The following is a 17,945-nucleotide window of genomic DNA, read 5'->3' on the forward strand; positions in this document are numbered from 1 at the left end:
ATAATAAAAAGCACCACCAACATTCTGAAGCTGACTTCCGTGGCTTCAGTGAAGGGTTCATAATGGTGTCACATCTCTCTCTGCCCTGCCCTCACGTTAAAACGTGATGATGTCGAGGGCGGGTAATCAGAAGGCAGGACTGAGGGAAACTAACTCACCTCCAACGTTCTGAAGCTGACTCCGTGGACGGCCAGGGCTTTCAATAACGTCGCCGCTTCAACAGAGCTAATCTGGGGACATAGTACAATCGCTGGGTGGCTGGAGGGGGGGCAGGGGACAGAGGAGAATCGCAGGGTGGCTGGAGGGGGGGGGCAGGGGACACAGGACAATCGCTGGGTGGCTGGGGGGGGCAGGGGAGAGAACAGAATCGCTGGGTGGCTGGAGGGGGGGCAGGGGAGAGGAGAATCGCTGGGTGGCTGGAGGGGGGCAGGGGAGAGAGCAGAATTGCTGGGTGGCTGGAGGGGGGCAAGGGAGAGAGCAGAATCACTGCATGGCTCGAGGGGGGGCAGGGGATACAGGAGAATCGCTGGGTGGCTGGAGGGGGGGCAGGGGAGACTAGAATCGCTGGGTGCCTGGAGGGGGGGCCAGGGGAGAGAGGAGAATCGCTGGGTGGCTGGAGGGGGGCAGGGGAGAGAGGAAAATCACACACACTCTCTGTCACACACACACTCGCATGGTGCTGCCAACCACGCAGAGGGGGGGAGAGGCAGGGGGTCCTCAGACCACAGGGGAGGGGAGGGGAACGCAGAGGGGGGAGGGGATCCTGAGACCAGAAGGGAGGGGATCCTCAGACCACAGGGGGAGGGGGAGGTATCTCTGTCACACACACACTCTCTCACAGTCAGTGTCTTTCTCTCTCACTCTTACACTATGTCTCACACTGTATCACATTCACTCTCTATGTGTCACACTCTCGGTCTCATACACTCTCTCGGTCTCACAGAGAGTCTGTGTATCGCACACATACTCTTTCATACTGTGTCTCAAACACACTCTCTCTCACACACAGTGTATCTGTGTGAAACACTCTCTCTCTCACAGTCACTGTCTCACATACGCACTTGCACACACTGTCATTCAAACACACACACTCTCATTCTCACACACACACTCACACCCAGACTCACTCTCTGTCTGTCACTCACACACACTCGCACATTCACTCTCTCTCTCTCTCTCTCACACAGTCACTCTCACACACACTCTCTCAAACATACACACTCAGAGGAAAACCTTGCTAGCGCCCGTTTCATTTGTGTCAGAAACGGGCCTTATTTACTAGTTATTTTATAAACCTCTATCATATCTCCCCTCAGCCGTCTTTTCTCCAAGCTGAAGAGCTCTAGCCGCTTTAGCCTTTCCTCATAAGGAAGTCGTCCCATCCGCTTTATCACTTGTGTCACTCTTTTTTGTACCTTTTCTAATTCCACTGTATCTTTTTTGAGATGCGGTGACCAGAATTGAACACAATATTCGAGGTGCGGTCACACCATGGAGTGATACAAAGGCATTATAACATCCTCATTGTTGTTTTCTATTCCTTTCCTAATAATACCTAACATTCTAGTTGCTTTCTTAGCTGCCACAGCACACTGAACAGAGGGTTTCAACGTATCATCAACGATGATGCCTAGATCCCTTTTCTGGGCGGTGAGTTCTAATGTGGAAACTTGCATCACGTAACTATGCTTTGGGTTCCTCTTTCCCACATGCATCACTTTACACTTGCTCACATTAAAAGTAATCTGCTATTTTTCAATTAGCTTTTTAAGGTGATCCTTCTTCAGATCAGAAATAAGTAAATGTTGAAAAATGTCAGAATATATAAGTGAAACACAAAAGCATTGCAAAACAGTCTCGCAGGAAGACGGTGGGTGAGAAACAGGGAGAGATGGATGGTAGATAAGAGAGTGAGAAAGCAGTAGAATTTTGTGGTTTATAGTGGGGTAGAAAACCCAGATCTTTGTGAAGTCCTGTCTGATATGTGTCAAAATATTTCATCATTTTGACTTTAAAGTCTTACGTTCCTGGATTGTCTTTAAATTTCCTTTTAGTATTCTCGCCATAAGATCATTGATGCTCTGTTCTGGTTTTGTAAAGTGCTGTCCTGCAGAGGTGACATCCTGGTTGGCACTTGAATGTTTAATATTATGTCTATGTAAATTGAATCTCGTCTTTAGCATCTGGCTTGTTTCTCCAACATAGCCTCCTTCTTTACAGTTTTTGCATTGAATGATATAAACCACATTTGAGGATGAGCATGAGAAGAATCCCCTTATGCTGAATGTTTTTCCCATGCGAGTGACTGTGGGATCCTGCAAGATGTGTTGGCACAGTTTGCAGCTGGGTATATGGCAGGGACGTGCGCCATTCTCTTCTTTTTGAGCTTGTATTGGGAGCTTGCTTTTCACTAATTTCTGTTTCAAATTAGATGGCTGTCGGAAGTCCAGCACCGATGAGGCTGAGAATATCTCTTTCAATAATTCATCCTCCTGGAGTAGTGGCTGTAGATCTTTTATGATTCTTCTCAATTTTGTAGCTTTGGATGGTATGTCATTACAAGGGAGATTCTCTCTCTGAGGTTTTCTTTAGGTATTTTAAGGGAAGAGGCAATATTCTTGGAGATTATTTTGGGGTTGTGACCTTTTTGTTTGAAGGATTCAGTCAGGATTTTGAGGTGTTTATCTCTGTGTCTTGGGTCAGAGCAGATGTGGCTTGGCTGTGTATAATGGATTTTTTTTTGTTTGTGAAGGGTGGAAGCTGGAGTTGTGGAGGTCCCGTATATAGATATTTATATATAGCCATTGCTGATTGAAACTGTGGTGTCTAGAAAGTTTACTTTTTCTGGAGAGTAGTCAATTTTAAATTTGATTGTAGGATGGTATGTATTGAAGGAACTGTAAAATTGTTTTGAGAGTCTCTTCTCCCTCAGGCCAAGTCATGAACAGGTCATCAATATACCGTTGGTATTTTAAGGGTTTAGTTTGAAATATATTCAAAAATGTCTCCTCCAGTTCTGCCATGAAGAGATTAGCATATTGCGGTGCCATCCGTGTGCCCATAGCAGTCACTCGCAACTATTTTAACAATGGTGTCTATCTGCAAATCATAGGCACAGCTATGGGCATTAGGATGGTACCACAATATGCTAACCTTTTCATGGCAGAACGTGTCCCCTCCCCTGTAATCAGGACTTCTTCTTATAAGGTCACTTCTAGCCATTCGCTGTTGTTTGAAAAGCATGTGTGGGATAAAGACAGAGGAACCTTATAGTAAAGAAGATGAAATCAAAGCAAAGCTTAAATGAGTTTCACACTTTAACAGGACATAGAGCTACTACTACTACTACTACTACTACTATTTGACATTTATAAAGCGCTACTAGGGTTACGCAGCGCTGTACAATTTAACATAGAAGGACAGTCCCTGCTCAAAGAGCTTACAATCTAAAGGACAAATGTACAGTCAGTCAAGCAGGGGTAGTCAAATTGGGGCAGTCTAGATTTCGTGAAAGGTATAAAGGTTAGGTGCCGAAAGCAACATTGAAGAGGTGGGCTTTGAGTAAGGATTTGAAGATGGGTAGGGAGGGGGCTTGGCGTAAGGGCTCAGGAAGTTTATTCCAAGCATAGAGCTGCAGGTACCACTCTGGCTGCTTTGATGGGTAGACTTGATGGACCACACAGGTCATTTACTGTGTTCCTATCAATGAATGTTGACAGGCCTCCTTTACTATGACACACACACGTGTTCCAGCCTGAGGAAGAGACAGGTCTCCTTTAAAGCAATGACCTAGACTAAAGTGTGAATTTGTATCTCGTTTTCAGTGTTATGTCTGAATTTAGGCAGTTTGAATATTTAAACAAATGAAACGAAAGAACTCGGCACCGAGCAGGACTCATTAACACAAGGTTATATATGCACAGGGGGAGTGAAAAGAGGAAGAAGAGGGAAGGAGTTTCATGCAGAGCTTAGAAAAGCAGATGCTGAGGCTTGGGAAAAGCAGAAGCCTTCAACTGTAAGAGCTTAAAACTGCCACAGGGCAGGGGAGTGAGGTGCATTGGCCGAACTCTGTGTGAGGGTCTCCGTACTGGAATAGCAGGAGGGAATAGCAGGAGGTGCTGCATGGAAGGAGTGGGGTGCATTGGCAGAGCTGTGCGTGACGGTCCCAGTACTGGAACAACAGGAGGTGCTGTTGGGCTGGAGTGAGGTGCATTAGCAGAGCTTTGCATGACGGTCTCAGTACTGGAACAGCAGGAGGTGCTGTTGGGCAGGTGCATTAGCAGAGCTGTGCGTGACGGTCTCAGGACTGGAATAGCAGGAGGTGCTGCATGGAAGGAATGAGGTGCATTGGCAGAGCTGTGTGTGAGGGTTCCGTACTGGAATAGCAGGAGGTGCTGCATGGAAGGAGTGAGGTGCATTGGCAGAGCTGTGTGTGGCGGTCTCAGGATTGGAATAGCAGGAGGTGCTGCATGGAAGGAGTGAGGTGCATTGGCAGAGCTGTGCGTGATGGTCCCAGTACTGGAACAGCAGGAGGTGCTGCATGGAAGGAGTGAGGTGCATTGGCAGAACTGTGCGTGGCGGTCTCAGGACGGGAATAGCAGGAGGTGCTGCATGGAAGGAGTGAGGTACATTGGCAGAGCTGTGCGTGGCAGTCTCAGTACTGGAACAGCAGGAGGTGCTGTTGAGCAGGAGTGAGGTGCATTAACAGAGCTGTGCATGGTGGGGAGTGGGGCAGGCTGGGATCTGAAAGGGATCAGTACTGGAATACCATCTCTTTCTAAGCCAAACATCTCTTCCTCTCTTTTCTTGTATACAGTGTGAGCTTAGTAAATGAAGCACAGCTCAGCTTGCATGTCTTTTCTGCCCCACAGGTGAGAGATGGGGCAGGAGCCTCCATTTCTCTTTCCTCGCTGTGATGTATCCAGCGTGGGATCAAGGAGATGCCATGGCTGACCTGGTAGAGAAGTCCACGGAGCAGGAGACTAGGAGTCCCGCTGTGTCCATCTCACCTCCGATAAGCAGCCCCTCTACCAGTGAAGGGGACGAGGCAGGAGGGACAGAGCCAAAGCTGCAAGGGGACCAGATCTGCAGAGTCTTCATAGAAACAGCCACCTGCCCCCCAGTGAGCCTTCCTCCTGCCAATGTGCCAGTTATCAGCCTGGCACACAGGAGACCTCCTGGAAAGTGTCTGCATGGTATATCACAAGGAATGCCCAACACAGAGCTGATGGCACTGCACCCCATCCCCTCTCTCGTACAACTAAATGTGCTGCCTTCACCTCCCCTCATGCTCCCAGGACCCCTTCTTTCCTCACACCCTTTTCTCAACAGGTGAGTGCTCCAAATTTCCAAATTTTCCTAACTTAGGGATAGTATTGGATAATCCCCCTACACAGTCATTGCTGGCTCTAAGTGAACGGTACCTGCCACTGATGCGTCCTGAGGAGTCTCTTGTGCCCCCCCCCCCCCCCCCCCCCCGGTTTAGTGTGGTGAATTTTTGTAACATGCTATGCCTTTCTCTTCCTTTCCAGCACATATCTAGGAAGCTCAGGTACATTCAGTGTCTTCCCGAATCGATTTAAACGGAGGCCCAGCATCTATGAGCCAGACGTCAGGGAAGGTAAGGAGGCATCCAACCCCTTCACCTAGAGGCTCAAGGAGCAGGAAGAGTGATGGAGTTGTTGATCCATGCAGTGACAGGGGAGAAGTGAGGGGAGGAGAGGTGGAGTGCTGCTGCAGTGACAGGGGAGAGGTGAGGGAAAAGCGGTGAAGTGTTCCTGCAGTGAGAGGGGAGGGGAGAGGTGAGGGGAGGAGAGGTGAAGTGCTGCTGCAGTGACAGGGGAGAGGGGAGGGAAGAGTGGTGAATTTTTTCCTGCAGTGAGGGGAGGAGAGGTGGAGTGCTGCTGCAGTGACAGGGCAGAGGGGAGGGAAAAGCGGTGAAATGTTCCTGCAGTGAGAGGGGAGGAGAGGTGGAGTGCTGCTACAGTGACAGGGGAGAGGGGAGGGAAGAGCGGTGAAGTGTTCCTTCAGTGAGAGGGGAGGAGAGGTGGAGTGCTGCTACAGTGACAGGGGAGAGGGGAGGGAAGAGCGGTGAAGTGTTCCTGCAGTGGGAGGGGAGAGGTGAGGGGAGGAGTGCTGTTGTAGTGACTGGGAGATGGGAGGGAAGAGCGGTGAAGTGTTCCTGCAGTGAGAGGGGAGAGGTGAGGGGAGGAGTGCTGTTGTAGTGACTGGGAGATGGGAGGGAAGAGCGGTGAAGTGTTCCTGCAGTGAGAGGGAGAGGTGAGGGGAGGAGTGCTGTTGCAGTGACTGGGAAATGGGAGGGAAGAGCGGTGAAGTGTTCCTGCAGTGAGAGGGGAGAGGTAAGGGGAGGAGTGCTGTTGTAGTGACTGGGAGATGGAAGGGAAGAGCGGTGAAGTGTTCCTGCAGTGAGGGGAGGAGAGGTGGAGTGCTGCTGCAGTGACAGGGCAGAGGGGAGGGAAAAGCGGTGAAATGTTCCTGCAGTGAGAGGGGAGGAGAGGTGGAGTGCTGCTACAGTGACAGGGGAGAGGGGAGGGAAGAGCGGTGAAGTTTTCCTGCAGTGAGAGGGGAGAGGTGAGGGGAGGAGTGCTGTTGCAGTGACTGGGAGATGGGAGGGAAGAGCGGTGAAGTGTTCCTGCAGTGAGAGGGGAGAGGTGAGGGGAGGAGTGCTGTTGCAGTGACTGGGAGATGGGAGGGAAGAGCGGTGAAGTGTTCCTGCAGGGAGAGGGGAGGAGAGGTGGAGTGCTGCTTCAGTGACTGGGAGATGGGAGGGAAGAGTGGTGAAGTGTTCCTGCAGTGAGAGGGGAGAGGTGAGGGGAGGAGTGCTGCTGCGCTGACTGGGAGGAAATAACAGTGAAGTGTTCCTGCAATGGGGAAATGGGAGAGGGAAGGAGTGGGCAGGGGAAGTGGAGTGTTCCTGCAGTGAGGGGCAAGGAAGCAGTGAGGGAGAGGAGGTGATGAGGAAAGTGTTTCTGAGATGAGAGGGATGCCTGTGAAGTGAGGTGAAGTGTTTCTGTGATGAGGGAGGAATGGGAGCCAGTGAGGTGTTCCTGTGATGAGAGGAAGATGATGGTGAGGAGTGATGTTCCTGGGATAGGAGGGAGGAGGTAGAGAGAGGGGATATTTTTGTGATGGGAGGAAGAAGCCAGAGGTGGTGTTGATGTGATGAGAGAGAGGGAGGAGGTGTGAGGCATTTCTGTGAAGGGGAAGGGAGGGTGATGGTGGTTGGTGATAAATTTGGGTTGTAGCTTTGAGGTTTCCTTGTTTCTTGTGGCTTTGTGTAATGTTAAACATGAAAGGGGAGAGCAGGCAGGTCACTTCCAGCAAGACAGACATTAACAAGAGACATCAGTGCAAGAGAGTGCAGCCCCCCCCCCCCCCTCCCCATGCAGACTGCAGCATGCTGTTAGTGAGGCATCTGTGTACAGGAGGCAAAAGAAAGTTTTACACAAAACCTTGGGTTATGTGCAGATCAAAGAGGTGGAGATCCAACATCAAAAGACAGGATCCAACGGAGATCACAAGATATGAAAAAGAGTCTTATAAAAGCAGATCATCCTTCAAGGCTATGTTACGAAACATCCTCATGAGGGGCATAATCATTATGGTCAAACCACATACAATTACACATAAACGATTTGATTATGCCAGTTTGGACGTTTAGCCTTCTCCAAAAATACAGCAGAACATTCCCCATCACATAGCTTGTAATATCTTGTGATCTAGGCTGGATCCAACCTGCCGTTAGACGCCAGCACACAGTGTATTAAAATGAGCGGCAGTGAGGCTATTGGCTAGTCAGCGCTTGATGCAGAGATGTGCGCAGAAAACCTCAAGGCGAGGACAGTGCAAGAACTGCAGCGCTAGGTTTGAGGAGGCGTAGAAGAGTTTGTCTGTTCTTCCGCAGTAGGGTCCGTGAGGATTTAATGCCCGTTGCTTCTTTTCGCTGCGAGTATAACAATACCCGCAACTTGTCAAACGGAAAGGGAGGGGATGGTTCTGTGCACCGCCTCATATGCTTCCCTCCCCTCGCTGTCCGATCCGGCGGGTCCGCCCGCTGCTTGCCCGAGAGCCCTGCACAACTTTTGCAGGCACCGGACACTGCACACCGAGCGCCACAGCGTTTCATTGTCTCTGACGGGACAGACGTGAGGCCCCTACAGAAATGGCTGCCAAGCCTCCCACCTGCTACCAACGCAGTCTCAGCCCAGCGCACCTCCGAATAGCCTGAGGGAAGGATCTGCAGAGGGAAGGATCTGCAGCAACAAGCTTAACGCCTTTTATTTTTTAACCTTAGAAGAGGCAGGAGAGAAAAACACTGGCAGATCCAATCAATCTCCCAGAAGGGAAACTGGGGAAGCTGGTGGGGGGAGGAGGATAGAGACCTGGACCAGTTGTAACCCAAAAGTGCTTCACAACACCTTAACCCCACTAAAGGGTCAACAGCACCTGAGGGAATGGGATAGGAGCCAGAGAACAGCAGAGCTGCACATTATGTCCCTCCACCTGCTAGATAGAGAGAATACTGATGTTAAACTGGCCTGGCTGCACATGCCCACATATAGCAAACCGGAGTTCTCTCTATCTCCACCTGCTGGTTGAGGGACATAACCCACAAATCTCTGGATTGATCTGATGGGACTAATGGAAAGAAAATTGTCAGGTAAGAACTAATTTTACCTTGCTTCTTTTCGCTGCGAGTATAACAATACCAGCAACTTGTCAAACGGAACGGGAGGGGAACGGTTCTGTGCATGGTTCCGAACAGAAGATATAAATCCACCTTGCAATAAATGTGAAGACAGTACTAGACTGAACCAACTAAATGGAAATATATAATGTACGTAGGAAGGGTTTCAGTGAAGGTTAGAACAGCCCTTGAACAGTTAATGGTCTTGGGGAGGAGTTGATACCCATAAGAACATAAGTATTGCCACACTGGGACAGACCAAAGGTCCATCAAGCCCAGCATCCTGTTTCCAACAGTGGCCAATCCAGGTCACAAATACCTGGCAAGATCCAAAAAAAGTACAAAACATTTTATGCTGCTTATCCCAGAAATAGCAGTGGAGTTTCCCCAAGTCCATTTTAAAAATGGTCTATGGACTTTTCCTTTAGGAAGCAATGCAAACCTTTTTTAAACCTCACTTAGCTAACCGCCTTTACCCCATTCTCTGGCAACGAATTCCAGAGTTTAATTACAGCCCTCTAAATGGTAGGCTGTAGGACTAGAGGATGACACTAGATCTGATAGTTTTGTATCATGAAACATAACAGAGAAGGAAGCAATTATTAGGTTTTACTTTGCTCTTTTCAAGTTTACCTCATTGATTGTCTTTGTGTTTATTCTTGGTTTTTTTACTATTGTTATGCTGTTAACAAAATTGTAAGTTTGATGATAAACTGTGCCTGCTGTACACCGCCTTGGTTGAATCTTTTCATAAAGGCTGATAATAAATCCCAATCAATCAATAAATATATATGAAGTGCCCCCTCTCCTAGGGCCATGTGTAAAGAGTAGTTACTTACCTGTAACAGGTGTTCTCCAAAGACAGCAGGCAATATATTCTCACATATGGGTGACGTCACGTCGGCCCGGAGGACTTTCTAGCAAAGTCTTCATGAAGATTGAAAAATGTCACTCGCCGCGCGGGCGGATGCACTGTGCATGCATGCGTCCCTTTTCCCGCCCGCCGCGAGGACACATTCCTCAGTTAGATTCAAAAAAATAGAGGAATACAACTCCAAAGGGGAGGTGGGAGGGTTGTGAGAATATATTGCCTGCTGTCTTCGGAGAACACCTGTTACAGGTAAGTAACTACTCTTTCTCCGAAGACAAGCAGGCTAATATTCTCACATTTGGGTATCCCTAGCCCCCAGGCTCACTCAACATAACAAAGAGCAGTCAATTGGGCCTCGCAACGGCGAGGACATAACTGAAATTGACCTGAAATAAAACACAACTAACTGAGAGTGCAGCCTGGAACAGAAAAAACATGGGCCTAGGGGGGTGGAGTTGGATTCTAAACCCCAAACAGACTCTGCAGCACCGACTGCCCAAACCGACTATCGCGTCGGCTATGTTTCTGAAGGCAGTAATGAGATGTGAATGTGTGGATTGAAGACCACGTCGCAGCTTTGCAAATCTCTTCAATGGTGGCTGACTTTAGATGAGCCAGTGACGCAGCCATGGCTCTGACATTATGAGCCGTGACATGACCGTCCAAAGTCAGCCCAGCTTGGGCGTAAGAGAAGGAAATGCAATCTGCTAGCCAATTAGAAATGGTGCGTTTTCCGACAGCAACTCCCCTCTTATTGGGATTAAAAGAAATAAACAACTGGGCGGACTGTCTGAAAGGGCGTGTCCGCTCCACGTAACAGGCTAATGCTCTTTTACAGTCCAAAGTGTGCAACTTGCTTTCGCCCGGGCTCATGTGAGGAGGGGGAAAAAATGTTGGCAAGACAATTGACTGGTTCAGATGGAACTCCGACACCACCTTCGGTAAAAACTTTGGGTGCGTGCGGAGAACTACCTTGTCATGATGAAAGACAAGGAAAGGTGCATGAACTACCAGGGCCTGAAGTTCACTGACCCTACGAGCTGAAGTAACCGCCACCAAGAAAATGACCTTCAAGGTCAAGTACTTCAGATGGCTGGAATCCAGTGGTTCAAAAGGAGTTGTCATCAGCTGGGTGAGAACGACGTTGAGATCCCATGGCACTGGAGGAGGTTTGACAGGGGGTTTTGTCAAAAACAGACCTCTCATGAAACAAATCACCAAAGGCTGTCCAGAGATAGGCAGACCGTCTACATGTGAATGATAAGCACTGATTGCGCTAAGATGAACCTTGACCGAGTTGGTTTTAAGACCGGACTCAGATAAGTGCAGAAGGTACTCAAGCAAGGTCTGTGCAGGACAAGAGAAAGGATCTAGGGCCTTGCTGTCACACCAGACGGCAAACCTCTTCCATTTAAAAGAATAACACCTATGTGTGGAATCTTTCCTGGAAGCAAACAGGACTCTTGAGACACCCTCAGGGAGACCAAAAGAGGCAACCTCTACACTCGCAACATCCAGGCCGTGAGAGCCAGAGACCGGAGGTTGGGATGCAGAAGCGCCCCCTCGTTCTGGGTAATGAGGGTCGGAAAACAGTCCAATCTCCATGGCTCTTCTGAAGAAAGTTCCAGAAGAAGGGGGAACCAAATCTGACGGGGCCAAAAGGGCACTATCAGAATCATGGTTCCCTGGTCTTGCTTGAGTTTCAGTAAAGTCTTTCCCACTAAGGGGATGGGAGGATACGCATACAGGAGTCCTGTCCCCCAATAAAGGAGGAAGGCATCCGATGCTAGTCTGCTGTGGGCCTGAAGTCTGGAACAGAATTGAGGAATCTTGTGAGTGTCCTGGGAAGCAAAAAGATCTATCGATGGAGTGCCCCAGACTCGAAAAATCTTTTTGGCAATAGTCATGTTCAAGGACCACTCGTGAGGCTGCATAATCCTGCTCAACCTGTCGGCCAGACTGTTGTTTACACCGGCTAGATAAGTGGCTTGGAGAAACATCCCGTGTTGGCAGGCCCATAGCCACATCTGCACAGCCTCCTGACACAGAGGGCGAGATCCGGTACCCCCTTGCTTGTTGGTGTAATACATTGCAACCTGATTGTCTGTCTGAATGAGAACAATTTTGTTGGATAGCCGATCTCTGAAAGCCTTTAGAGCGTTCCAGATCGCTCGCAATTCCAGGAGATTGATCTGGAGATGCTTCTCCTGAAGAGACCAAGCTCCCTGAGTGTGAAGCCCATCTACATGCGCTCCCCACCCGAGGAGGGATGCATCCGTCGTCAGCACTTTTTGTGGCTGAGGAATTTGGAATGGGCGTCCCAAGACCAGATTGGAGTGAATGGTCCACCAATTGAGGGAGTTGCGAAAATTGATGGACAGCTGGATGACATCCTCTAGATTCCCTGTAGCTTGAAACCACTGGGAAGCTAGGGTCCATTGAGCAGATCTCATGTGTAAACGTGCCATAGGTGTCACATGAACTGTGGAGGCCATGTGCCCCAAAAGTCTCAACATGTGCCGAGCTGTGATCTGCTGAGACGCTTGCACCCTGGAAGCCAGAGACAGAAGGTTGTCCGCTCTGGGTCCTGGAAGATAAGCACAAGCTGTCTTTGTGCACAACAGAGCTCCTATGAATTCCAATTTCTGGGCTGGAACGAGATGGGACTTGGGATAATTGATGACAAACCCCAGCATCTCTAGCACCTGAATAGTCATCCGCATGGACTGCAAAGTTTCTTGCGGGGAAGTGTTCTTCACCAGCCAATCGTCCAGGTAAGGAAACACATGCACTCCCAGTCTGCATAGTGACGCTGCAACAACTGCCAGGCACTTTGTAAATACCCTGGGAGCAGATGCCAAGCCAAAAGGCAAAACACAGTACTGAAAGTGCTGTGATCCCAGCCGAAACCGAAGATACTTCCTGTGAGCTGGAAGTATCGATATGTGGGTGTAAGCGTCCTTCAAGTCCAGAGAGCATAGCCAATCGTTTTCCTGAATCATGGGTAGAAGGGTGCCCAGGGAAAGCATCCTGAACTTTTCTCGGACCAGATATTTGTTCAGGGCCCTTAGGTCTAGGATAGGACGCATCCCCCCTGTTTTCTTTTCCACAAGGAAGTACTTGGAATAGAATCCCAGCCCTTCTTGCCCTGGTGGAACGGGCTCGACCACATTGGCGCTGAGAAGGGCGGAGAGTTCCTCTGCAAGTACCTGCTTGTGGTAGGAGCTGAAGGACTGAGCTCCTGGTGGGCAATTTGGAGGTTCAGAAATCAGATTGAGAGTGTACCCGGACCGGACTATTTGAAGAACCCACCGATCGGAGGTTAAGAGAGGCCACCTTTGGTGAAAAACTTTTAACCTCCCCCCGACCGGTAGATCGTCCGGCACAGGTACTTTGATGTCAGCTATGCTCTGCTGGAGCCAGTCAAAAACCCGTCCCTGGTTTTTGCTGGGGAGCTGCAGGGGCCTGCTTCGGTGCCTGCTGCTGACGACAGCGAGCGGGCTGGGGTCGTGCCTGAACCGGCTGACGGGAATAAGAAGTGTACTTACGGCTCCTAGAAGCGTAAGGAGCACTTCTCTTTCCCTTAAAGAACTTCCTAGAGGTGGAAGTGGATGCAGAAGGTGCCCGGCGGGAGAGAGAATCCATAGCGTTATCACGCTGGTAGAGATGATCAATCATCTCCTCAACCTTCTCTCCAAAAAGGTGATCCCCCCGGCATGGGATATCTGCTATTTTCTGCTGAGTTCGTTCCTCCAGGTTAGAGGCACGCAGCCATGAGAGTCTGCGCATCGCTATACCTTGGGCAGAAAAGCGAGATACCACATCACAAGTGTCAAAAACGCCCCTGGACAGGAACTTGTGACACGCCTTCTGCTGCCTGACCACTTGGCGAAAGGGTTCGGCTTTCTCCTGTGGGAGTGCGTCTACCAAACTCTCAAGTTGCCTCACAGAGTTCCGTAAATGAATACTCGTGTAGAGCTGGTATGATTGGATTTTGGCCGCGAGCAGACCAGCCTGATACGCCTTTCTCCCAAAAGAGTCCAGAGTTCTATACTCCCGCCCCAGGGGCGCCGAGGAGAAGTTCCTAGAACTCTTGGCTCTTCTGAGAGCGGAATCCACCACCGCTGAATCATGGGACAACTGAGCCCGCATGAGACTGGGTTCCCCGTGAATCCGGTACTGAGACTCAACTTTTTTAGGAATGGTTAGACAAGAAAAAGGCTTCTCCCAGTTCCTCAACATAAGTTCCTTGAGTGTCTCATGGAAAGGAACTGTGGCAGAAGATGTAGGTGGAGATGGATAGTCCAAAACCTCAAGCATCTTAGCTCTGGACTCATCCACAATTTCCACAGGGAAGGGGATGGCCTCAGACATTTCCCGAACAAAAGAGGAGAAAGACAAACTCTCGGGAGGAGAAAGCTGTCTTTGGGGCGAGGGAGTAGAATCAGATGGGATGCCTTGAGAATCTTCACCAGAAAACTCCCCATGCATTTCATCATCATCCTCTGATGAGGTATTATCAGATGGGGCTAAAAGCTCAGACAGAGCCGCCCAAATCTGAGCCCGTCTCGACGAAGAGGCTTGACGGCCTCGATGATGATGTCGAGAAGTCGACGGTCCCTGAGATTCTGGTGAAGCTTCCTGCACCGATGTCTCAGGAGAGCCTACCCGGGATGTCAATGACACCGGTGCCGGAGGTGGCACCGGTGAAACAGACCTCACCACGGGTTGAAGGCCTGATGCATGAGCTTCCGGCACCGGCAACATCGATACCCCTGACGCCGTCGGCACCAGTATGTCTGAACTCATTGACACCGGTACCGCAGGCACCGTCGGTACAGACAACCTCGGCGCCGATTGCCACTGCTGCATCATTTCCATGAAAAAAGGGAAAAGGGCCTGCATACGCTCATCAAGAGTTGCTGCCGGAAGATGCTGGGGGGTCGGTTGGGGCAGTGGAGGCAAAGTCTGCTGAGGTTGGGGAGTGGAGACTCGGCTGCCAATGACCCCACGCGTCGGTACCTCAGTAATAGAGGGAGAGCGATCCTCTCGGCACCGACGCTTCTCGGGTATCGAATGTATCGATGACTCGGAGCTCCCGGTGCCGTGACGAGAAGGAGAACGTCGACGGTGCCTCTTGGCCGCCTGACGCCCATCATCGAGACTCGGCACCGGAGAAGAGGACGTGGAATCCACACGTCTCTTCGGGGCCGGGTCCAATGCAGGATGGTCCCGGGGGGTCTGCAAAGCAGGAGGCGCCGAGGCGGGTGGAGACCCACTCGATGCATCACTGCTCCCAGCGTGCATCGGTCGAATGGCAGCCTGTCCCCGGTCTCCCGGTGCCGACGTTTCCTTCGACGTCGACCTCGATGACGCCGACTTCGACAACATCATCCTCGATGGCACCGACTTCACCGGCGCCGACGGCGCTGACATCGAGGCACTGGGCCAAAAAATCTTCTCCCTTTGGACATCTCGAGAGAGCAGTGTCCGCTTTTTCATCGCGAGACACAATTTGCAGCCCTCCGAGCGGTGGTCCGGCCCAAGGCACTGTAAACACCACGAGTGTGGGTCAGTGCTGGAGATGGCCCGGTGGCAGCGGGCACAAGGCTTAAAGCCGCTGGGCGTCTTCGATGACATATCGGGAAAAACAGCCCCTGCCAAATCAAAAGACGCAATTGTGTCGCAAAACAAGGGACACAAAAAAGGAAAAAAAACCGAACGAGCGATTTAAATAAAATCGAAGACTAAAAAGAAAGAAAACTTAATAACGAAAAGAACTAAGAATAAACGAAAAAAGGATACTTTTTTCTGTAGAAATTCTTCACCTCCGGGCTCAGCAACACGACGAAGACAAACGCTCACCATGTCACCTCTTGACGCGGAGAAGAAAAAACTGAGGAATGTGTCCTCGCGGCGGGTGGGAAAAGGGACGCACGCATGCGCAGTGCATCCGCCCGCGCGGCGAGTGACATTTTTCAATCTTCATGAAGACTTTGCTAGAAAGTCCTCCGGGCCGACGTGACGTCACCCATATGTGAGAATATTAGCCTGCTTGTCTTCGGAGAAATGCTCTTATTCACATCACATGACCTAGCCAAACATTATATGCTATTCAGCATTATATACTATTCACTACCCAAGCAGCAAAGGACTCAAATACAAATCCACCTATGCATCCAGCTTTTCCTACCTAAGCACACAACTATGGAACGCATTGCCAAAAGCAGTAAAAACTACGCTCGACTACCTAAATTTTCGGAAAGCACTAAAGACAGACCTGTTCAGAAGAGCATACCCCACCTACCCAACATAAAAATACCTGGGCACTTGCGGCACAATGTAACCAAAGACCGTAACGGACATTACCTGACTCTTCTTCCCTCTTTCCCTCCCTAAGTCCCCCCAATTGTACCTACCATAAATGTACCTCATTCTACCACAATATCACTTTGTATTCATTCATACCATGTATTTGTTCAGACCGGAATCGGCTAATGCCGTTAACGGTTATATGTAAGCCACATTGAGCCTGCAAAAAGGTGGGAAAATGTGGGATACAAATGTAACTAATAATAATAATAAACGAAGCAGGCATAACATATCAAATGCCATGGAGAAAAGCCAAAAATTAAGTGTAAATTCAAAAGAAGGCTAATCACTTATCTGTAAAGATGAATCCCGGGTCGCTGCTCTGTCAGCATCAGTTGCCCAATTGCACTGTACAGCCTTCGGCGTCCTCCATCCCTCATCAAAAGTGGTGCCTGGACAGCATCGCAGCAGTGTTCTAGAAAGAAACAAAGAACATGATGACGTCAAGGTCACACTTTATTGTTACCAACAAATGTGATCGGAGAACAACAGACCAGTCGGTATCATCATTCAGGCCCTCAGATGCTCTTTCACATCTGACACTCAGTGTTTCTGAGCAGTCCCTCACATCTGACACTCTGTCTCACTCAGTGTTTCTGAACCCTCTGTCACAGCTTTCTTATAATCGATAGAGGTTGCATAATCCCACTGGCTTTTTCTTGGTGGCTGATTCCTATGCTGGGAACTGTAGACCCCCTTTCTCCTTAATGCCCACTTCAATGCTTCCTTGCAATTAGGGTTCTCAAATCTAATCTGATACCATTCCCGATCTTTGCCTCATATCCAATCAGATCAGCCTGAGAGAGAACAGCCTGCGCATCCGATTCCAATTGCTTTCTGCAGTACCCATGTAAAAATTTAACTTGTTCGCCAGCCTCGGCAAATGCTAAATAAAAATTTTCTTTCTGATATAGCTGTTGATTTCTTTCCTTGTGTAGGCCGGCAGCCTCAGAAGTTGGCTCGGAGGGTTTTCACCAACAGCCGGGAACGCTGGCGTCAGCAGAATGTAAACGGTGCCTTCGCCGACCTGCGTCGGCTCATCCCTACCCACCCGCCAGACAAGAAGCTGAGCAAGAACGAGATCTTACGGCTGGCCATGAGATATATCACCTTTCTGGCCAGACTGCTGGAAGACCAACTTATGGGAGAGCCAGGGAAGGCAGGAGACCCCTGCCAGAGGACTCCCGAGTGCCCCCCGGCTGCCGCCGCCTCTTCACCCACATCAGGCAGCTACAGTGAAGCAGTGAGCCCAGACAGCGAGGACGGGGAGCAAGTGCATGGGACAGAGAATGGGCACAGGGTCGAGGGGCCAGCGCTGAGAGCACACCGGTGACAGGAGAGGAGACCAGCTAAGGACGAAACCAGTCTGTCAGGGAGTTCCTCCTGCATTACATTCCCCACAGCCCAGGGCTGTTCCTGGGCCTAGGACAGGACGGATAATGGTGGGAATCTCCTCTGATCCCCAGAGTGGGGAAAACTAGTGCACAGGAGGGACAAAGGCAACATGTTTTAAGGAAGGGACAGCCCCCCTCCCCAGGGCAGGATTGTGCGTCTCTTCCCATATGCCAGGGAACAGAATGTGGACTCAAGATTTCTTTAAAAGGACAATCAGATCACGACCGGGCCTCCTCTTCTTCCTATTTTATTTCATATATTGTCACCTCTGCCTGGAGGATTTTCTGATGATGATCAGGACAGTGGTGTCCCATTTGGCTTACTTGGAAGATTTAATGAGCTGAACGAAGGAACTGGAAAAAAAAAAAAAGCAATATCAATGCTGAAATATGTCTCTGGTGAATAAAATAATAAGAAGTGGAGTGGGGGCAAGGGTGAGGGGACTCTATTTTGCTTGAACAGATGGTTGAATAACTTCTAGAAATAAATAGATTTATTTTGCATAGTAATGGTGTTTGCAGAGGGATATTTGGAAGGTACCTGGAATGAATGAATGAATTCATGGGTGAACCTCTGGTGACGGTGGAGCTGAGTACTGGG

At 49.7% G+C, this 17,945-nt stretch overlaps 1 protein-coding gene across 1 annotated transcript in view; it reads left to right on the forward strand.

Moving 5' to 3' along the window:
* The window catches only part of LYL1 (LYL1 basic helix-loop-helix family member), a 56,770-nt gene extending 39,075 nt beyond the window's left edge, over positions 1-17,695 (forward strand). The window contains exons 3-5 of the mRNA XM_030194708.1: positions 4,872-5,331; positions 5,532-5,620; positions 16,889-17,695. Coding sequence (XP_030050568.1) covers positions 4,872-5,331; positions 5,532-5,620; positions 16,889-17,283 — 944 coding nt within the window. The 3' untranslated portion in view covers positions 17,284-17,695. The remainder of the gene's footprint in view (positions 1-4,871; positions 5,332-5,531; positions 5,621-16,888) is intronic.
* The last annotated feature ends 250 nt before the right edge of the window (positions 17,696-17,945 follow it).

Source organism: Microcaecilia unicolor, chromosome 3 (assembly GCF_901765095.1).
Source record: "Microcaecilia unicolor chromosome 3, aMicUni1.1, whole genome shotgun sequence".
Classification (NCBI taxonomy): domain Eukaryota; kingdom Metazoa; phylum Chordata; class Amphibia; order Gymnophiona; family Siphonopidae; genus Microcaecilia; species Microcaecilia unicolor.